General features: G+C 43.1%; 1 protein-coding gene across 5 annotated transcripts in view; it reads right to left on the bottom strand.

Moving 5' to 3' along the window:
* The window catches only part of megf11 (multiple EGF-like-domains 11), a 361,348-nt gene that overhangs the window by 75,684 nt on the left and 264,860 nt on the right, over positions 1-20,804 (bottom strand). For all 5 annotated transcript variants that reach the window (XM_080214084.1, XM_080214087.1, XM_080214089.1 and 2 more), the window contains 3 exons: positions 16,370-16,582; positions 9,458-9,632; positions 373-493 (listed from right to left, as the gene is read on the bottom strand). In XM_080214084.1, the coding sequence (XP_080070210.1) occupies positions 373-493; positions 9,458-9,632; positions 16,370-16,582 (509 nt within the window). The remainder of the gene's footprint in view (positions 1-372; positions 494-9,457; positions 9,633-16,369; positions 16,583-20,804) is intronic.

Raw genomic sequence — 20,804 nt, 5'->3', positions numbered from 1 at the left:
TATCTTTTCCTCAACCCCTCTGTACAGCACAATGGGACATTTTCTATATTAACGGCACTATACAAATGCAGTTTCTTGATATTGTCAGGACAACTGTATACTTTTTCTGATGGCTTCAGCTGCTTCAGCCTAGTAATAGAGAATCATGTCACACTGACAGGAAGCTAAAATTGCATTTAGCATTATTAAAGAACACTACTGTCTCGATGTTCACGGTTCCTTTCGATTTAAATACTGGAGTAGGGAATAAAGGAAATGGTCCATCCTGGTTAGTATTAACAATCCTCAACTCATTAGGTATAAACTCCACAACAGAATGCAGTGAGGATATCAGAAAAAAGTTGTAGGTCATTATAGAGTGGATACCTATACCTTGTTTACAAATACACGAACCATCAATAGGTGAACAAGTGCCGGCATGCTTGCATCTACAAGAAGACGAACAATTGGCTCCATATTTACCAGGAAGACATGAAAAGGAACAATCTTCCCCCTGGAATACAAAGGAAATACAAGTCATTAAATCTTAGACTGCCACTTATGCACTATAAAGAGAGAAGCTGAAGTGTGGATCAGCAAACTGACCATTGCACTGGAAGCTATTCAAGCAGGAGGTTAACAGGAATGTGGTGATAACTGGGGACAGTCAGGAGGATAGAGACAGTACTCTGCAGTCCAGAGAGTTCCAAAGGCAGTATTGCCCTGCCTGGTGCCAGGGTTCAGGAAACCTGCTCTGGGTTGGAGAGGAACTTGCATTACAAAGGCAGAATTCAATTGTGGTTCAAATAGGTACTAATGACACAAGTAGGACTGGGAAAGTAGGATTTTGCTTAGCAAGTTTTAGCAACTTGGGGTTAAATTAGAAAACAGAATCTCTAAGATGGTCATCTCCAGGTGATTAGCTGAGCCACAAGCAAATTGGCAGAGGATAAATCAGATCAGGGTGTTGAATACATGGCTCAAAGAATGGTTTGGGAGAAACAGATTTCACTGAATGATCATCAGTACCAGTACTGGGAAAGAGGCAGCTGTACTGTTGGGGCAGTCTTCACCAAAACCGTGCTGGACCGTTCTGGTCAGTCGTATAACTAGAGGAGTAGAGAGGACTCTAAACTAAATAGTGGAGGATCAAGTGAGGGAAGATGTGATACATTAGAGAGAGAAGGCAAAACCAGATATCAAGATAGCAGTAAGGGAAATAATCATCAGAGGATGTGCAGAAGGGACATACTGTGCAAACACAGAGCACCAGCAGATAAGGCTAGAGATTACAAAAATAGCGAAAAGTCAAAACTAAAGGCTCTGTATCCGATTGTGCATAGCATTCATAACAAAATGGATGTCAGCTCAAATGTAAATAACTAGGTACGATTTGATGGTCTTGACAGAGACATGGCTGCAAAATGACAAAGATTGGGACCTCAATGTGAAAGCTTACAGTAAGGTTTCAGAAAGGCAAGAAACTAGGACAAGGTGGAGAGGCAGCTCTGTTCATTAAAGCTGACATTAGTACAATAGCTTGATTCTACCTTGGTTCTAAAGATCAAGGTTGCGATCTTACCAATCATTCACGCCACATTCCTGCTGCAGCGAGCTCAGAGCATTTGGGGCCCAGCCAAATCTCAATTCACTGCAGCGGGAGCAGAAAGTCCCGCCAATGTGAAGGGCTGTAACAGTCCAGCGCAAGATGTGAGGTACAGATACAAAATAGCATTGGTAAGAGAGTATACAATCCCACGAAGATCAGAAAATTGTACAGAATATTAAAAAAGCAAAGAATGACTAAAAAAGAAGAAATTAAAGTATGAGAGAAAGTTAGCTAGAAATATAAAAACAGATGGTAAGAGTTCCTACAGGTATTTAAAAAGGAAAAGAGTAACTAAGTGAGCCTTTGTCCTTCAGAGAATAATCTGGAGAATTAATAATGGAAAATAAGGAATTGAATTAGTTGTACAGGGCATTGGTGAGGCCACATCTACAGCAGAGTTTAGATTTCCTTATTTAAGGAAGGACATAATTGCATTAGAAGTGGTTCAGAAAAGCTTCACTTACCTGATACTTGGGATGAAGGGATTATTTAATGGGAAAGATTGGGCTGGGCCTGTATCCACTGGAGTTTAGAAGAATGAGAGGTGACCTTATTGAAACACATAAGATACCGCAAGAACTTAATAGGGTAGATGCTGCAAGAACGTTTTCCCTTGCGGAGAGACTGGAACTAAGGCACACAGTTTAAAAATACTGAGTCTCCCATTTAAAACAGAGATGAGGAGAAATTTCTTCTTTTCATCTTTAGTGAGAGAGTGTGAGAGTAGCAGTAGGTCCACTAATGGAGACGGTGCGACAGGGACAGGACCAACAACAGCGGGAGGCTGTGAGAAGAGTGAGGCCATGGGGCCATTAACAGCGCGAGATAGAGAGGAGCAAGGCCACAGAGTCATTAACAGCGGGAGACTGTGAGAGGAGCAGAGCCATTAACGGTGAGAGTGTGCAAGAGGAGAGTTATTGAATTTTTAAAGGTTGAGTTAGAAAGATTCTTGACTGACAAGGGAGTCAAAGTGCATAGGGCACCCATGGGCAACCTTGGCGACTGAGTGGGTCGAGGCATGGTTTTGAATATATTTAGGAATTGTTTTTTCTAAATATAGGCAGAGATTCTGAGGTTGCTGGCCCAGCAAGAACAGATTGGAAATAGTGGGGGTGATTTGCCACCTTGTTCCTACTGTGACTGACTCCTGCCTGCTTCTCATCCAGATCTACGAATGGGAGGCCCAAGTCAGCCTGCTGACAAAGACAGGGTAGCATTTCCCTTTTCAGAACAATACCACATTCGTCACACTAAGCCCAACATCACTGGCCCATTGGAAGAGAAGGTAGGCTTTGCTGTATGTGTGCGGGACTGGGGGAGGAAGTTTATTCTCCTAATCCCGGTTCTAAATGACCGACTCCTTATCCTGAGCCTGCACCCGTGTCCGAGATTCCCCAGGCCAAGGAAACAAACCCCCAGTGTCTAACCTGTCAAACCCTTCCAGAATTTTGTATGTTGGGGGGGTGGCTTTGAGTTGTGGTGTGAGCAGCCGCAGCCCAGGCTCAGTTTCTGAATCCAGAATAAATACTCTAATGTGATGTCATCACAGTGAACTGCTGAGCAAAGAACAGTTATTTCCCCGCAGGGATGGCAAGAAAATTGGAGAGTGAGTCATGCTGGTCTAATCTTGTAAGCCTTCTTGTCGTTGGCAGCACAGTTGAATAGACAAGAGGTTTTGTAAGTGGATGGCCACATGACCTCTTGTATAAGAAACAATTGTCCAAGAGTTCATTAATAAATGAATTACGCCGTTTTATAAGATTACCTCTCCAATTAATGCCACGTCAATCACACAGACAGTTATTTATATTGGCTGGAGCCATCACACGCTATCTGCTCCACTTTGCCTTCTGAATGCAATTTTTCATTTTGCATTGGTTTTCTGGAGTGAGCCTGTTTTACATCTTCTACCCCAGGGCTAGCTTCAAGTTAGGAACATGGAAAATTTCAGTATAAAGGAAAGAAACGCATTGCAATCAGTATATTTCAGCATCATGTCCATTAGCTGCTCAAGAATACACTAATTAGAGACACTGGATTTTGTAGAACAATAATGTGGGCATGGTTAGGCAGCATGGTGGCTAGCTCTGCTGCCTCACAGCGGCAGGGACCTGGGTTTGATTCCTGGCTTGGGTCACTGCCTGAATAGGGGTTGCACATTCTCCCTGTGTCTGCGTGGATTTCCTCTGGGTGCTCCAGTTTCCTCCCAAAGTCTGAAAGACGTGCTGGTTAGGTGTATTGGCCCAAACAGGCACTGGAGTGTGGTGACTGGGAGATTTTCACAGTACTTTCATTGCAGTGTTAATGTAAACCTTATTTGTGACACTAATAAATAAACTTAACTTTCTGATTTGACCTGGGGTTGAAATCTAATCAAGGTTGGTGAAATGAAATTATCCAATCACTACTGGTCACAAGGGACTGAAAATGTGAGAAGACATAAGCCTGCTTTAGGGGAAGCAATAATAGCGCAACTCTGCCTCCGACTGCACGTTAAAGGTCTCAGCTTGTCTCTGTGGTTGGGTCAATATATATCACTGAAGCAGAGTAGAGGGATTCACTGGTGCAGATTATGTTAGATGTGGGACAGTTAACATTGACCATCAGAAATTGAAATGTGCTCTATTCCTCTACACTAACGTGTAGAAATCCGTCCAAAGGGCAGACCTTCAGCCCCTCTTGTCATTCCACCATTTAACACTAGCTTGGCTGATCTTCTACTTCTACCCACACCCTGGGTGAGATTTACCGGCCATTCCCATTGGCAGGACAGGCGTGTTCTCAGGCAGCAGAGGGTGCGAGCAATGGGAAACCCCGTTGACAGTATCTTCCTGGCCAATGATGGGCTGCACCGTCGGGACAGAAGTGGAACATCCTACCCCCATTGTTACATTCTTCTTTTATTAGCCATATCGATCATACACAAGGTCTGGTGGACCAATAATGTGGGCTCTTTATTTGAAGGGTCATGAATCTTTGGAATTCTCTACTTCAGAGTGCAGCAGGTGCTGGAAAACTGAACCAATTTAAGGACAAGATAGATATGTTTCTAATTAGGAGCTGGATGAAGGGTTGTGGGGAGTGGGCAGAAAGGTGGAAATGAGACTGAGAACGAGATCAGCTATGATTGTATTGAATGGCAGAGCAGACTCGAGGGGCAGAGTCTTAAATATACTCAGTGACGGAGCCTCCACAACCCCATAAGGTAGACAAGTCTAAAGATTTGCAATCCTTTGGATGCAGAAATTTCTCCTAATCCTGGTTTTAAATAGTCGACTTCTTATCCTGAGGCTGCATCCGTGTTCGAGATTCCCCAGACCAAGGGAACAACAACCAAGTGTCTTCTCTGTCAAGCCCTTTCATAATTTTGTATGTTTCAATGTCTCCTTCTTTTGAATGCCAGAGAGTATCGGCCAAAATCTGCAGCATCTTCTCATCCCAGGAACCAAACCAGTAAATCTTGGCTGCATCGTTATAACTTGTCCCTATCACTTTACACCCTCTTTGTGTCCACCTCACGGTTTATACTCCCACTTAATTTTGCACTGTCAGCACTCTTGGATACATTGTTCTGTCCCTTTGTCTCAGTCATTAACATGGAATATAAATAGCTAATCTTGATTCATCATATTTAAATTTCACACATCAGTGAAAAAACTGGCACTGAACTTGAACCCAATTTTTCAGGAGTTTGGTCACTTAAACATTACTCTATTCTGTGTTCTCTATAAAGCAGTAAGCGTTCTCTATCTGCCCACATATTTCAATTTAAAATAATGTGTTAATCTCAAATCTTTATCTGATAGTTTAAATCAATCCACCTTGTGTTCTTAATTCTGACAGAATATGAAGAAATGAGTGAAACAGACATAAAACTGACTTGGGAATCAGTTAAATTAGGTCTGTTAACAAAGCAGAGAAAGTATTTATACTAATATCCTAGGAGTTACTGTAGTCACTGTTGTAATATGGAAATTGTGGCAGCTAATTTATACACAACAGGTTTCACAAACAGCAGTAAGATAAATGAACAGGTAAGCTGTTTTTCTCAGTAGTTTTGTTTGAAGAATAAATGACGACTAGGATACCAGCACCAGTATTCCTGCTGTTCTTTGATTAGAACAATGGTATATTTTGTGTCCATTGAACAGGCTGACGAAACGGCTCTCAATTGAAATGGATGTTGAAGTCACAATTTTCAGATCTGGCAGCCACTGAGTGAAGATGGCACGGAGCGGTACGACAGCACAGTGGTCAGCACTGCTGCCTCAGAGCCAGGGACCCGGGTTCAATTCCTGGTTTGGGTTAGTGTATGTGTGGAGTTTGCACATTCTCCCCGTGTTTGCATGGGTTCCCTCCCACAATCCAAAGAGTTAGCTTCATTAGCCATGCTAAATTCTCCCTCAGTGTATCCAAACAGGCGCTGGACTGTGGTGACTAGGGGATTTTTTCCGTACATTCATTGCAGTGTTAATGTAAGCCTACGTAACTAATAAATAAACTTTACCTTATATTAAGGCTGAAAGACTGAATGAGTCAGTTCAGTTAAAATGGAGGAAGTATTTGAATGATCACAGTGTGCTTGTTAATCTGAGACCATTTCTGACATCCAATGTCATAGAATCCCCACACTGCAGATGGAGGCTATTTGGTCCATTGCACCTGCACCAACAACAATTTCACCTAGGCCCTATCCCTGGAACCCCATGTATTTACCCTGTTAATCCTCCTGATACTAAGCAGCAATTTTGCGTGGTCAATCAGTCTGATCTGCACATCTTTAGACTGTGGGAGGAAACTGGAGCACCTGGAGGAAACCCACGCAGACACGAGGAGAACATGCAGACTCCACACAGTCAGTCACCCAAGGCCGGAATTGAACCAGGATGTGAGACAGCAGTGCTAACCATTGTGCCATCGTGCTGCGCTGTTATTGTATCTATTGTTATTATACCAAGCTTCATCTACACCTTAATGGGTCATTAATTGTTGAAGCATATCTGAAATCAGGATGTGATTTATCTTAGTCACCCTTACTATCACACTATCCTTTATTGCATCCACCTGTATCCTTGACGGTGACATTTTACAGTGCCCACCTTTTTAAAAATTATATTCCTGTCCCAATCTTGCAGATGGGGACATTTCACCAATAATGGGCTGGGTTTTTGTGGCATTCTCTGGGTTGTAACAATTTTTCAACAAGAAAGCAGTGCAAACTCTGAGAAAAGATGCCACGTTTCCACAGTTTCTCTGCCTCTTTCACAGATGTCAAGTGGGAGAATTTGAAAATTCACCCTTGGTTGCGCTGCGATTAATTCCAACAAATTGATGCCTTTTTTTATGCATCTGTCTTTCTGCAGGATGTCGCATTTTGAGGTAATCCCGAAAGCGTGTGGGGAAAAAATCCCGTCAATTAACTGCGCACCGAATGCAAGATATCACACTGACTGCTGCAAGCGTTCAATGCATTGCTCTGGCTGACACAGCACTTAATGGCTTAATACCTGTAATCATTAAATGCCACGTACGCATATCTGAGGTAAGAGAAAGGGAATCAAGCTCAAAAAGGATGTATGCGAGGATGCGTGGCAGAATTTGTTCTGCGGCTCCGATTCCATTACATGATGTGTCATGAGGTTTGTTATTCAATAGTAATTTTTCTCGTGTGTAACACTGCATGCTGATGATGTTAATTATCATCTTAATTAATGTCTATTCCAATGCATAAACTACTCCTGAACAAGCCTTCTGCTGTTCATAAGAAGAGCTTGATCACTCTCTATACAGAGGCAACATTCACAGGAGGAATTCCTTATCCAAGCCACATACCACCATCTGGCTTGAGAAGGCGTGTAGTTCCTTACCAACGCTGTCCTTTAACTAACCGCGGGGGAGGCTGTCAGATTCCCTAATCAATGTTCCTCTCTCTCCATGTGGCCTCCAATTAGTTTCTCCTCGGCAGAGAGTTCGGATCACAGCCATTCCGCTGAAGGAACTGGGAGCAGACGCTCAAACACTAATAGCAGCATCACTCACTGAGGTTATGAGTTTATTCTGAAGGTGGCATTAAGACGGATCCTGTTCATCACAAGACTTCCACAATTCTTTTAGGAGTAAATTCTAACTGGATTCAAGAGACAGAAACCTGAATTTGTCTAAAAATTGTAAGTAAAATACAAATGAACTAAGTGAATGAGGATGGGGGTAAAGGAAGGCTGGTGTGTCTACATTGCAGTTGGAGAAGTCAAATCTGGTGGCACCAAATGAGAACCTGAACCCCAGAGCCTACACTGAGCAAGTCCAGATCAGGGAGAAGCAGAGATAAACACACCTACGTCAGCAGCAGGACAGCTGTGTGTAGAACTTCCAACTAAACAAACTTGTTAGAATTAAAAATACAATTGCGTGGCCTACATTTTTCCCAGCGACCTGACCTGCTTTCCCCATCTGCAGATGTGAATAAGAGAAGTCACTATTATATTTATCAGCCACAATAATTGGCAATTCCGCAGTTTTAGTGAAAGGCTCAAACAAATCTTTCTCCACAAGATTACCTCTCCTGTTGGTGTTTGTCATTTCAACTCCAAATGTAGTTCTTAATCACCCAGTTACTCAGGATGCTGGAAAGGCTTTGAACTGTGGGGATTTACATGGAGTGGGGCCCAGTGCTCTGCTTCATTCCCCCCTCCCTCTGGAACCAGCAGCCCCTCCCAAGACCGCCCACTCTCCCGGGACCTCCCCACTCCACCCCTCCCAGGATCACCCCTCACCCCTCCCAAGATCACCCCATCTCCCCCCACCCCAGCCCCTGCCAGAACCATCCCACTCTCCCCTGGCCTGTTCTGGGACCATCCCACCCTCCCCAGGCCCGTCCCGGGACCATCCCACCCTCCCCGGCCCATTCTGGGACCATCCCACCCTCCCCTGGCCCGACCCGGGTCCTTCCCACCCTCCCCTGGCCCTCCCCGGACCATCCCCCCTCCCCTGGCCTTCCCCAGACCATCCCCCCTCCCCTGGCCCTCCCCGGACCATCCCCCCTCCCCTGGCCCTCCCAGGATTGTGGGTACAATGGATGTGTACAATCCATCTTACAATGTAATTCTTCACATCAAAGAAGAAAATATACATTTTCATTTGTAAAAAGTAAACTTAAATAGTTTCTTTGCTCACAAGGTCATTGGATTATCGAATGTAAAAGGCATTGAAGCGTCCAAGCAGCCTTGATCATATTAAATGGCAGAGCAAGCTTGATAGGCTGAATGGCCTACTCCTGTTCTTATGTTCCTCTAAAATATCAATTTGGCCTCCGCTGGAGCAGTGTGTCCATTTCTGGGCTTTCGGATTGATGTTAAAGAAAGCGCAGGACAGGTTGCTGAGAATGGCTCCAGGGATGATGAACTTCAGTTACATGGATAGAATGGAGGAAGCAGGATTGTCCTCCTTGGAGGAGACCTGACAGAGGTGTTCACAATCACGAGAATCCTAGACAGTGTAGAAAGACAAAATGGTTCCGTTGGCAGGGAGATTGAGAACCAGATTGAAATGAATTGGCCAAAAAGGCAATGAGGAGAAACTTCATTCACACAGCAATTAGTTACAACCTGGAATGCATTGCCTGAAAAAGGTGATGGAGGTTGATTTGATCAAGATTTTCAAAATTGGATTGGAATCGGATAAGCACCTGAAGACAAAAGTTGCTGGTCTGCGGGGAAGAAGCAGGTAGTGGGACTAACTAAATTGCTGTTGCAGGGGGCTGGCATGGCTTCAATAGACTGAATGGCCTCCTCTTGTGCTGTGATCAGTCTATGATTCTCTGCTATGATCCCCATCTGTAGCTATGTAATATCATCAAACAAAACCACTCACCTGAAATCCAGGAGCACAGATACATTTGCCCGTGACTCCGTCGCAATCAGCCCCATTCTGACAGGTACAGATTTGCTGGCAGCCTTCTCCATGGAAGCCAGGAGAACAGGTTTCATTGCAGTACAGGCCTGTCCAGCCTGCTCGACAGGAACACTCACCAGACAATGGGTGGCAGCTGAAAGGGGCAGCAAAGAGGCAACAGTATAGTCCACAGTTTTATTAACTTTTTTTTTCAAAACAGAAAATCAGAAAAATCAACAACTACCAACTCCAATCCTGACTGATGCATAGTTAATGTAGAAGAACTGGGCCAGAATTTTTCTCAAACAGGAATAAAATTAGTCAATTTCAGAAGTTTCTGCTGAGGCTATTTATTGCTCATTCAGCACTTCAATCAAATTAAATTTACTCAGAAGTAGCCAAACTTCTAAAAGTGCCTGTCGTCTCTGAATAAAATTCGATAAGTGGAGAGTGCGTTTTCTAAAAACTGATTGCTTCCAAGAAATTACAATCGATTTCCAACCTATTATTGCTGTTTTCTTGAATATATTTATTTTAACTGGGACGGCAAATATCAGAATGAGGGGATCTTGCCGGGTGAATAAAACCAATGCCAGAACCCCCGCCACCAAGCACACATTTAAAATAACCCCGTTTCTGAAAGACACTCACACAGCTACATCTTCATTCTTATCCATTCTTTCTTATCCATTCACACTTAGTCATTTCTCTAGAAAGTTCCTATACCATTATTTGCTTGTCAATTGGCGGATGGTGACTAGTGGAGTGCCCCAGGGGTCGGTGCTGGGGCCTCAGCTTTTTACCATTTATATAGATGATCTGGAGGAGGGAACCGAGTGTAGGGTGTCGAAATTTGCTGATGACACCAAGATTGGGGGAACGGCAAATTGTGCGGAGGGTGTGGAGAGTCTACAGAAGGATCTAGATAGGCTGGGCGAATGGGCCAGGAAATGGCAAATGGAATTTAATGTTGGCAAGTGTGAGGTGGTCCACTTTGGTAGGAAGAATGGTAGGAAGGACTATTACTTACGGGGCGAAAAACTGCAGCAGGCGACGGTGCAGAGGGACCTCGGGGTCCTTGTGCATGAGTCGGAAAAACACAGCTTGCAGGTGCAGCAGGTGGTCAGGAAGGCAAATGGGATGCTGGCCTTCATAGCGAGGGGGATTGAATATAAAAGTAGGGAGGTCTTGCTGCGGCTGTATAGGGCATTGGTGAGGCCGCAGCTGGAGTACTGCGTGCAGTTTTGGGTGCCGCACTTGCGCAAAGATATTTTGGCCTTGGAGGGAGTGCAGAGGAGGTTTACTAGGCTGATACCGGAGTTGAGGGGGTTGAGCTATGAGGAGAGGCTGAATAAACTGGGCTTGTACTCGTTAGAGTTTAGAAGAATGAGGGGAGATCTCATTGAGACGTATAAGATGATGAATGGGATGGATAGGATAGAGGTGGAAAGACTCTTCCCGCTCAAAAAAGACAGTAGGACTAGGGGGCACAGCCTCAAGATAAAAGGGGGGTGTTTTAGAACGGAGTTGAGGAGGAACTTCTTCACTCAAAGGGTGGTGAATCTCTGGAATTCTCTGCCCGTTGAAGTGGTGGAGGCTGCCTCGCTAAATATTTTTAAGACGCGGGTTGATGGGTTTTTGATAGGAGAGGGGATTAAGGGTTATGGGGAGAGGGCGGGAAAGTGGAACTGAGCAGCGACAGATCAGCCATGATCTTATTGAATGGCGGGGCAGGCTCGAAGGGCTGGATGGCCTACTCCTGCTCCTATTTCTTATGTTCTAAACTACCACTGGAACCGTCAAATGATGTTACTGCTCTCAATCCACAGTTAGAGTTTGTTATTACTCAAGACCGGAGTGATATAACTCGAGGGAACGCATAAAAATGTGGTGCCACAAACAAATGAGACCTTAAAACACGCTCCAAAATGAAAAGATGTGAATCTGTAACCTTGGTTTTTGATAAAATGAGGTCAAAATCTTGCCCTTGCTGTGATTGGAGGGGCAGAACGAGAGCAAGAGGAACAATCTGTGTGAGATTCACAATCAGGTTAGAGGTGGCATTGCCAGCAGCTCGTTTCGGAATTTAGCAAATCGACATTCTGGGTATGGTACCGAACATGACATCGGAGAAAAGACATCAATCACAACAATGATTCAGGAGCTGAAACTATGCTGTATCAAATGGCTGATAGCAGAGGAACATACAAGCATTTGTCCATTTATTAGTATAAGAGTAAAATATTTAACATTCCAAATACTATATTGTGATATTCTCTCAATGCTGTGCTGAATAAACTATAAAGTCCATAGAAACTATATATTATATACAGTAAATGGTTTAATTTGCATTAATAATACTTGACATACTTTAAAACTATCTAGCAATACTCCAAAATAGAAAATCCATTAAACTTTATGTCAGTGACGATATCAAATTATTTAATCATTTTCCTACCTGCAAATAGTTTCTTTTCTGTTATTAATGGTACTTTTGTTCACTTTGTGTGAGAAAGGGTGAACAGACACTTCTCCATTGCATGCAATGGCCGGAATTCTCCAGTTTCACTTACCCTACTACAACTGCCAATGAGAAATGAGAATTTGGTGCTCAGCCAAATCTTCGCTCAGTGCAACAGGACTGGTGGATCCCAGTTGCGGTGAGACTGGAGAATCTCAGCTGCAGCAGGACCAGAGAATCCCAGCTGCAGCAGGACCAGAGAATCCCAGCTGTAGTAACACTGGAGAATCCCAGCCGCAAGGGGATTGGAGAATCCCAGCCGCAAGGGAATCGGAGAATCCTAGCTGCAGCAGGACCAGAAAATCTCAGCTGCAGCAGGACTGGAGAATCCCAGCTGCGACAGGACCTGAGAATCCCAGCTGTAGCAAGACTGAAGAATCCCAGCCCACACTGTTATATCTTGTTGCTATCAACCCAAAACACAAACTCTGTCACTCTCTCCAAAGATTCTGCCTAATACTCTAAATATTTTCAACATACGCAGTATTTTGCATTTGTTTTTTAATGTTTTGTTACTCTTTATGATTTCCCGGCTAAATTATACTTTCCGAGTATGAGCTGATTTCATTTTGAGTCTCAATTACCTTTCCCAATAGCTATTCTGTTTATTTCATTAAGGGAATGACAAGATGTTTTTATCTCACAAGTAGGACTTGAACATGTCGCTAATTTTCTGTTTTGTAGTCACTCGATATCTCTCTCCTATAGAATTCTAATTCAGCACATTGTGACATTCTCGCTTCCTCTTTGTAACTGATGCTTAATTTTAAGTTAACACTTAGTAATTAGCTGAAACACTTACTGGAAGATTTCTAAATAGCTGTGAGGAATGGTGTTAATTGCTGGGTGGGGAATAAAAGTAACAAAGTGATGTTTCTCTTGTATTTGTGTGAATCATTTTAACTGGTTTTGGTTTGCAGTTTCTTGTGGCAGGAAATTTCAATCCAAAGATCGGTTTTAAGCTATCTTTTGTTTGTCAACCTACCCAATTTGTAAAAGTAAGACTGAAAGCTTTGCATTCTTGAATTCATCATAATCTTGACAAACGTTAACTCCAAGAACTAAACTTTCAATGTTGGCATGGGAAGGATAAAACATGTGGCGTCAGATCATGCACCTGTTTTACAGCCAAAATATTTTTCCAGTCTACATCTCCACCGGAATCAAACGCAATATGTAACGGGCACACAATCTGATACCATTCATTTAACACCCACACTCCTTTGATTCCCCTAATACCTAGAGAAGGGTTCGATTCCTTGCGCTTGGGTCACTTTCTGTGTGGAGGCTGCACATTCTCCCTGTCTCTGTGTGGGTTTCCATGGGTATTCAGTTTCCTCTCATACTACAAAGATGTGTGGGTTAAGAGGATTGGCCATGCTAAATTGTCTCTTAGTGTCAGGAGGGCTGGCTAGAGTAAATGCATGGGGGTTGGGGGCATAGGGTAGGCTTGATGGGCCGAATGACTTCTTCTACAGTGTATGATTCTATGAAAGGACAGTAGCTAACCCCACAATCCTGTTCCACCATTCAGTTCAAACATTGCTTAGCTGTATTTCAATTCCATTTACCTGCCTTTGTCGCATTTCCCTTGTTACCCTTACCAACCAAAAATCTATCAAACCATCAATCAATTTAAATTGAAACCCAACGCCCACAGCTTGTTAGGGCAACACATTCCAGGGCCAGAATGTTCCGGTCCTGCCCACTGTGAGAATCCTAGAGGATGGAACAGAAAATTTTGGCAGACCATTTAAAGATCCATTGGCTTTGGGCAGGAAGTTCTGGTCTTGGGGCGAGCACAGCTGGAAAATCCTGCCCCTGATTTTCACTATCCACGTGGGGAAAAACGCTCACTCCTAAAATAACAGTAAGTTCAAAATGTGGGCGATTTTGGCCACTGAAGTGAATGGTTGTCATGGAGATGAAGATTTGTGCCTCTGATTTCTTGCCACCTGATTTGGATAGGCCAACTTTCTGGGTGAATTTTATTCAGTTGTAGGTGTTAGACAGAACTTCGTTTTGGTTTTAAAACTTCAATGAGTTTGAGGCTGAAGCAAGTTTTTTTCATGTTGGTCAAACAGAGAGTTAACATCTTATATTTGAGTGGTACTTGAATTAAAACTTTTACCATTAAAAACATTCATTTCTAACTGAGCAATGTGACAAAATCTGCCAGGTTAGATAGATCTAAACTGCCCCACTTGGTTTTCAGATTTGTGGAAATACTATCAATAAATCATAAACAAATAAACATATAAGTAAAAATATTGAATTGAATATTGATGGTTCCACACATATTAAAATAAAGTGTGCCTTAATTTAGATACTTGCCCAGTTTATAAGTTAACAGGACATTGCTGCCTTTAATCTTTCAGAAGGCATTTGACAAGGTGCCTCACAAGAGGTTATTACAGAAGGTCAGGGGGCATGGAGTTGGGGGTAGGATGTTAGTGTGGATAGAGGATTGGCTGTCAAATAGGAGGCAGAGAGTGGGGGTCAATGGGTGCTATTCGGATTGGCGGTTGGTGACTAGTGGAGTGCCCCAGGGGTCAGTGCTGGGGCCTCAGCTATTTACCATTTATACAGACGATCTGGAGGAGGGAACCAAGTGTATGGTGTTGAAATTTGCTGATGACACCAAGATTGGTGGAATGGCAAATTGTGCAGAGGGTGTGGAGAGTCTGCAGAAGGATCTAGATAGGCTGGGCGAATGGGCCAGGAACTGGCAAATGGAATTTAATGTTGGCAAATGTGAGGTTGTCCACTTTGGTAGGAATAATGGTAGGAAGGACTATTACTTACGTGGTGAAAAACTGCAGCATGCGACAGTGCAGAGGGACCTCGGGGTCCTTGTGCATGAGTCGCAAAAGCCCAGCCTGCAGGTGCAGCAGGTGATCAGGAAGGCGAATGGGATACTGGCCTTCATAGCGAGGAGGATTGAATATAAAAGTAGGGAGGTCTTGCTGCAGCTGTATAGGGCATTGGTGAGGCCGCAGCTGGAGTACTGTGTGCAGTTTTGGTCGCCGCACTTACACAAGGATATTTTGGCCTTGGAGGGAGTGCAGAGGAGGCTTACTAGGCTGATTCCGGAGTTGAGGGGGTTGAACAAACTAGGCTTGTACTCGTTAGAGTTTAGAAGAATGAGGGGAGATCTCATTGAGACGTATAAGATGTTGAATGGGATGGATAGATTAGAGGTGGAGAGGCTCTTCCCGCTCAGAAAGGACAGTAGGACTAGAGGGCACAGCCTCAAGATAAAGGGGGGGTGGTTTAGAACGGAGTTGAGGAGGAACTTCTTCCCTCAAAGGGTGGTGAATCTCTGGAATTCTCTGCCCGTTGAAGTGGTGGAGGCTGCCTCGCTCAATATTCTTAAGACGCGGATTGATAGGTTTTTGAAAGGCAAGGGGATTAAAGGTTATGGGGAGAGGGCGGGAATGTGGAACTGAGCCACGACAGATCAGCCATGATCTTATTGAATGGCGGGGCAGGCTCGAAGGGCTAGATGGCCTACTCCTGCTCCTATTTCTTATGTTCTTATTATTAATCTCCTGATCAATATTTATCCCTCAGCCAACAACACTAAATATCCTATTAATCTATTACCACATTATTATTAGTGGGTCATTACTGTCTGAAAATTCTGCTGCACCTTCTTCATCATAACAGCAGCAAAGCTTTGACAAGTGCATCCTTAGGTCATTAAAGGCACAATAAAAATACAAGTCCTTTACTTTTCACTTTTTCATTTTACAGTCCCACAATCCTGGCTGTGAGTTTGATGAGTGGGAGCAGGAATTCAAGTCAATAAGAAGGAAATGATGGAAAATAAGACACTGGGCATCACCGTGTCTTTTTTGTCCCCACAGAATCGCTATAATGCAGAACGAGGCCATTTGACCCTTCGAGACTTCGCTGGCAACGATCCCACCTATGCCCTATTCGTGTAATCCCACATATTTACCCCACGAATCCTTCTAACCTACACATCCTGGGACACTAAGGGGCAATTTAGCATGGCCAATGCACCGAACCTGCACATCTTTGGGCTGTGGGAAGAAACTGGAGCACCTGGAGGAAAGCCACACTGACACGGGGAGAACGTGCAAACTCCACTCATTTTAAGGTACTTCAAAAAATAGGGGGTGTTCCTCCATCTCGAGGAGATGGTGGTGGATGACTGTCTCCAAAGTTGGGCAAAAAGTGAGCAGGAAATCTGAATAGAGTTGTACAAATGTAACTCTAAGCTCCTGGTGAGTTTGCAGCCTGACCAGTTGAGGATTTCTCCTAACACCATCGAGAACAGGTTATTTTATACCAAAGTAGCAATGAATGAATTCAGTACACTATTCATCTTAAGTGTTCTTTACCTTCGGGTGTGTTTGCTATTGCAAGGGCACTGCTTGTTGCACTTCAGTCCATACAGCCCATCTGGACACATTCTGTCTTGGCAATGATCTCCAGTAAATCCTGGCTCACAAAGACACGCTCCATTAACATGGTAACACTCAGCTCCATTGAGGCACTCACACCTTTGGGCACACTGTAAGCCGTAACTGCCAATAGGACACTCCTCCTGGCATCTATGTCAGAATAAACAGCGAGGAAAAGAATACAAACAAAATGCTACAATAATTAATTCTCATTACAAAAACTAACTTTATTCATTTCAATTGATTTACCAAGTGTTTGAAATGACACTGTATTACATTAATGTGTGAAATTCTTTTGTTAGTTGTTTTAACAGGGGGTTTGGCCATTACTGAAACAGTGCATATCAATACAAGATTTATACTCAAGGTGGGAATTTTATGCCCCGTTCTCAGAATAGGAGAATCAAGTGGGAGACTCAAAACAACTTTTACACTGGCAGAATTTCCCTACTGGATTGTCCCTGCCTCCTGCCAATAATGTAACAGCCATTTACATTCTCCACCCCCAACGTTGGACTGTCACGTTGGTGTAAGGAGATGCAGACATGAATCACGACAGGTCCCCCACAATGTGCACTTAACCAACAGAACCTGTTGCAGGCACACAGGTAAGTACATCCCCCAGGGAGGGCATGGTGGAATTTGCACCAATGCTCCCACAGCAAGAAACTGGATTACTAGCCCAGTGATATTGACACTATGCCACTTCCCCCACTCCCCCAAATGGATGGTCAGTGATGGTAATGCATATCAAGGGGCGATGATTCGATTCTCTCTTGCTGGAGATGATCATAGCCTGGCACTCGTGTGGTGTGAATGTGCCTTCGGTATTTGTGGAGTTGCAAATGGTACTGAACACTGTGCAATCATTTACAAACATTCCATTTATGACCGAATGATGGAAGGAAACAGCTGAAGATGGTTGGATCTAGGACACTACCCTGTGGAGCTCCTGCAGGGAAGTCCTGGAGCTGAGATGATCGACTTCCAACCATCACAACCACCTTCCTCTGTGCTGTGCGTGACTCTAACAATAGCTGAGAGCTGGCATGCTTTGAATAGAGCTCAGGGATATTTAAAGTAACAGGTCTATCCTGGGTTATGGGTTAAGAGGGAGGTAGCAGCAAACGGTCTTTCTTTTCAGTGTACTCACTTCTCAAGATGGATTAAATTTTAATACTTTTATTTATTGCCCATCCCTAATTGGCCCTTGAGAAGGTGGTGGTGAGCTGCCTTTTTGAACCGCTGCAGTTCTTGAGGTGTAGGAACACCCACAGTGCTGTTAGAGAGTTCCAAGATTTGGACCCAGCAACTGTGAAGGAGTGGTGATATATTTCCAAGTCAGAATGGTGAGTACTTGGAGGGGAATACCTGTTCCCAGGTATCTGCTGCTCTTGTCCTTCTAAATGGTAGAGGTAGTGGGTTTGGAAGGTGCTGCCTAAGCAACTTTGGTGAGTTCAGATGTAATTATAACTACCTGATTGAGATGGTTTATGTGAAAAGCAATGTTGAATTTCAGAACAGTATTAATAAGAGTCTCTCCGGCAGCATGAGATGGATTTGAATTTATGGAAAGTTCAGGTGGGAGATGCATAATCATTCCGCTTCTTAATTCAATAAATAGATATTCTGGTCTTTCTGGATCTGAGTGAAAAGCAAACATAATAAAAATCAAGAATAATAAAAACCTCTTTTGCCCATCACACTGGTGCTGTCCAAAGTCTATTTCTGATTATTCAATAATGGACCTCCCTCATCCGACACGTGTTTTTTCCCTATTCTATCCACACAGCTGTATTCATTATCAAAAATATAGAGTTTGTTTATTCCATTGCATCCATCCATTATTTTGAAGACTGATTAACTTTGACAAATGATCCAGGTCTACAGAACAAAGATAAACAGCTTACTTATTCCAACATTTTCTACACTTCTCAGTATTTTGATCAGGTGTTCCTTCATACTGGTTTTCAGTGGGTAAAAAAAAGATTAGTTGTTAGAAATTTTCCTCATACATTATTCCCCCATTATCGTTAATCTTCCCTGAAATCTTTTTAGTGTATCTAAACCTTTTTGAAGTTAAGTAACCCAAAGTACAAGCTAGGATTGGTCTTGTTACTAATGAGCTGACTAACCTTTTCTTTGCAATGTCACAATGATCTCTTCTGGCTGGGCCAAAACATTCACTTATTTTATTAATAACTGCCTACACTGACCCAAAGCTTTTAAATATGATCAATGCTCTGTTTAAATCTCTTTCCTTTTAATAACTGCCAAGGAAGAGATTGCTTTAAGACATCTTAGTTGTATCTGATTTAGATGTTTTAGATGTTTTCATCTTCCTGGAAGTTTTCATTGTTACGACGGGGAGGGGGTGGGGGTGGGAGGTGGAGCAGGGTGGTGTATTTGATTGTGTCCATAACAGATTGGGTTTGTTAGGCCCCGCACTTATTGACCCATCACATAAAAAGTCACTTTTGTGTTATGTACATACGTTACCTGTCCATATATGGTTAGCACCATGTCTCACAGCACCAGGGTCCCGGATTTATTTCTGGCCTCGGGTGACTGTGTGGAGTTTGCACATGCTCCCCACATCTGTGTGGGTTTCATCCCGGTGCTCCAGTTTCATCTCACAGTCCAAAGATGTGCGGGTTAGGTGGGTTCACCATGAGAGAATGTCAAGGGTGCATGGGATCCTTGATTATTCTGGCTATTTTTTCGAAACAGTGGAATGTGTGGAATTATGGGGATATGGCAGAGGGAAAAGGCTTAGGCAAGATACTCTGTCAGAAAGAGTCAGTGCAAACTCGTTGGGCTGAATGGCCTCCTCTATTGGGATTCTGCGACATTTACATTAAAATTCAATGGTTATTGCTCAGTACATCTACATAACTGATACAAAGTCTGCAAACGGACAATCTCATTTCTATTTGTTACCTCCCCTTCGGGCTTTACATCATCAGCAAATCTGACAATATGACATGGGCACTTGTTCCATTTTATTCACAAATTTATAACTAACAGCAGTTCCAGAACTGATTGATTTGGGCTTTCCAGATGATTCTATCCTGATATTTATCAGTACATCTGGTTGATCAGTGATGATACTTAGAGTGTAGAATAAACTGATTTGATGTAGTTAGTGTGAGATTATTGAGCAGTCATTCATGGCTGATTGCAGAGAGGTAATTGTGTGCTGTCTCTTACAAGGTGAGAATAACTGACAGTTACATTTTTATGCTGCTTTGCTGATAATAGGGAACTTGTTAAAGCTTACTTCACAAAAAACAGCAAGGGCTTGTAGCCAGGGAGTGAAGAATATAGATTAAAAAAAAAGTTTTACAAATACTATGAATAATTCTGAGAGCCGGTGGTAGTGGATGAGTTGAATCTTAAACCCAATCTGAAGCTCATTCTGTTCTTTATTTGCTTCAGAGAAAAAGGATTTCTTGCCAGTTCCCATTTTCCCTGCCGCCAGATGACAGTTTAGTCCTCTCGACAGTTTCATTATCATTTGTCCTTGAATTGTTTCTTGCTTTTCTGAGAGGTTTATGTGATAAGAATAGTTTGGAGTGTGTCCACGATAGTTCCATGTGGGAATGCTGAACAAGCGCTGTGGCAAACAGTCTGACCACTGCAAGATAAATCCAATTGTGGATGACAGTGGATTGGTTGATCACTGCTGTAAAATCTATCATAAGCAGATGCCTTTAGACAAATCATGTTTTCCTTTCTGATCTGATGTCGCTGTGAATTTGTCAGGATGATAGCTGGAGTTGGAATGGATACGTTCTTAAAAAGTGTAAATTTTCTGATCTGGATGTGGCGAAGCTCCTGTTGATCTTTCCCCCAACTTCTGCTTTAACACTAGTTTAGGGGTTTAAAAAGAAGGGCAGCATGAACAAGTTGGGCCAAAGGGCCTGTTTCCATGCTGTAAACCTGTATGACTGTATAACACTAACTCTGTGAGATTCTCCTTTTTCCAAAATGTGCTATACAGAATGCCTCTTTGGTTGTGGCTGAAGGATTGGAATGAACCAATGAAGGAAGACTACTGAAAAGAGAGACAAGTTGCTGAAATTTTCGGTCTCACCCCCAATCAGGACAAGCACAAGAATACCAAATTTCAAACCAGTTCACAGCCATTTATACAACAAGAGAAACAGGTGCCGATTGGTTGGCAAGTTGACTCTGATTGTTCAAGGTGTTGTGATGGAGAAAGCAATAGGGAACTACAGGCTTCCCAAGCTCCTGGATAATTCCAGGTTTGACCACATTCCTATGTTCTGGGTTTGATTTGAATCCATACCTTTACAGTGGAAGGGAAAAAGGGCAAAGAATCCCATTCACCCTGAAGTTAAAGTAGTCA

This window comes from Carcharhinus amblyrhynchos, chromosome 28 (genome assembly GCF_965287045.1).
Source record: "Carcharhinus amblyrhynchos chromosome 28, sCarAmb.v2.hapA, whole genome shotgun sequence".
Classification (NCBI taxonomy): Eukaryota; Metazoa; Chordata; class Chondrichthyes; order Carcharhiniformes; family Carcharhinidae; genus Carcharhinus; species Carcharhinus amblyrhynchos.
Note: the sequence above shows the minus strand (reverse complement) of the source record. Positions and strands in the feature narration are given on the sequence as shown.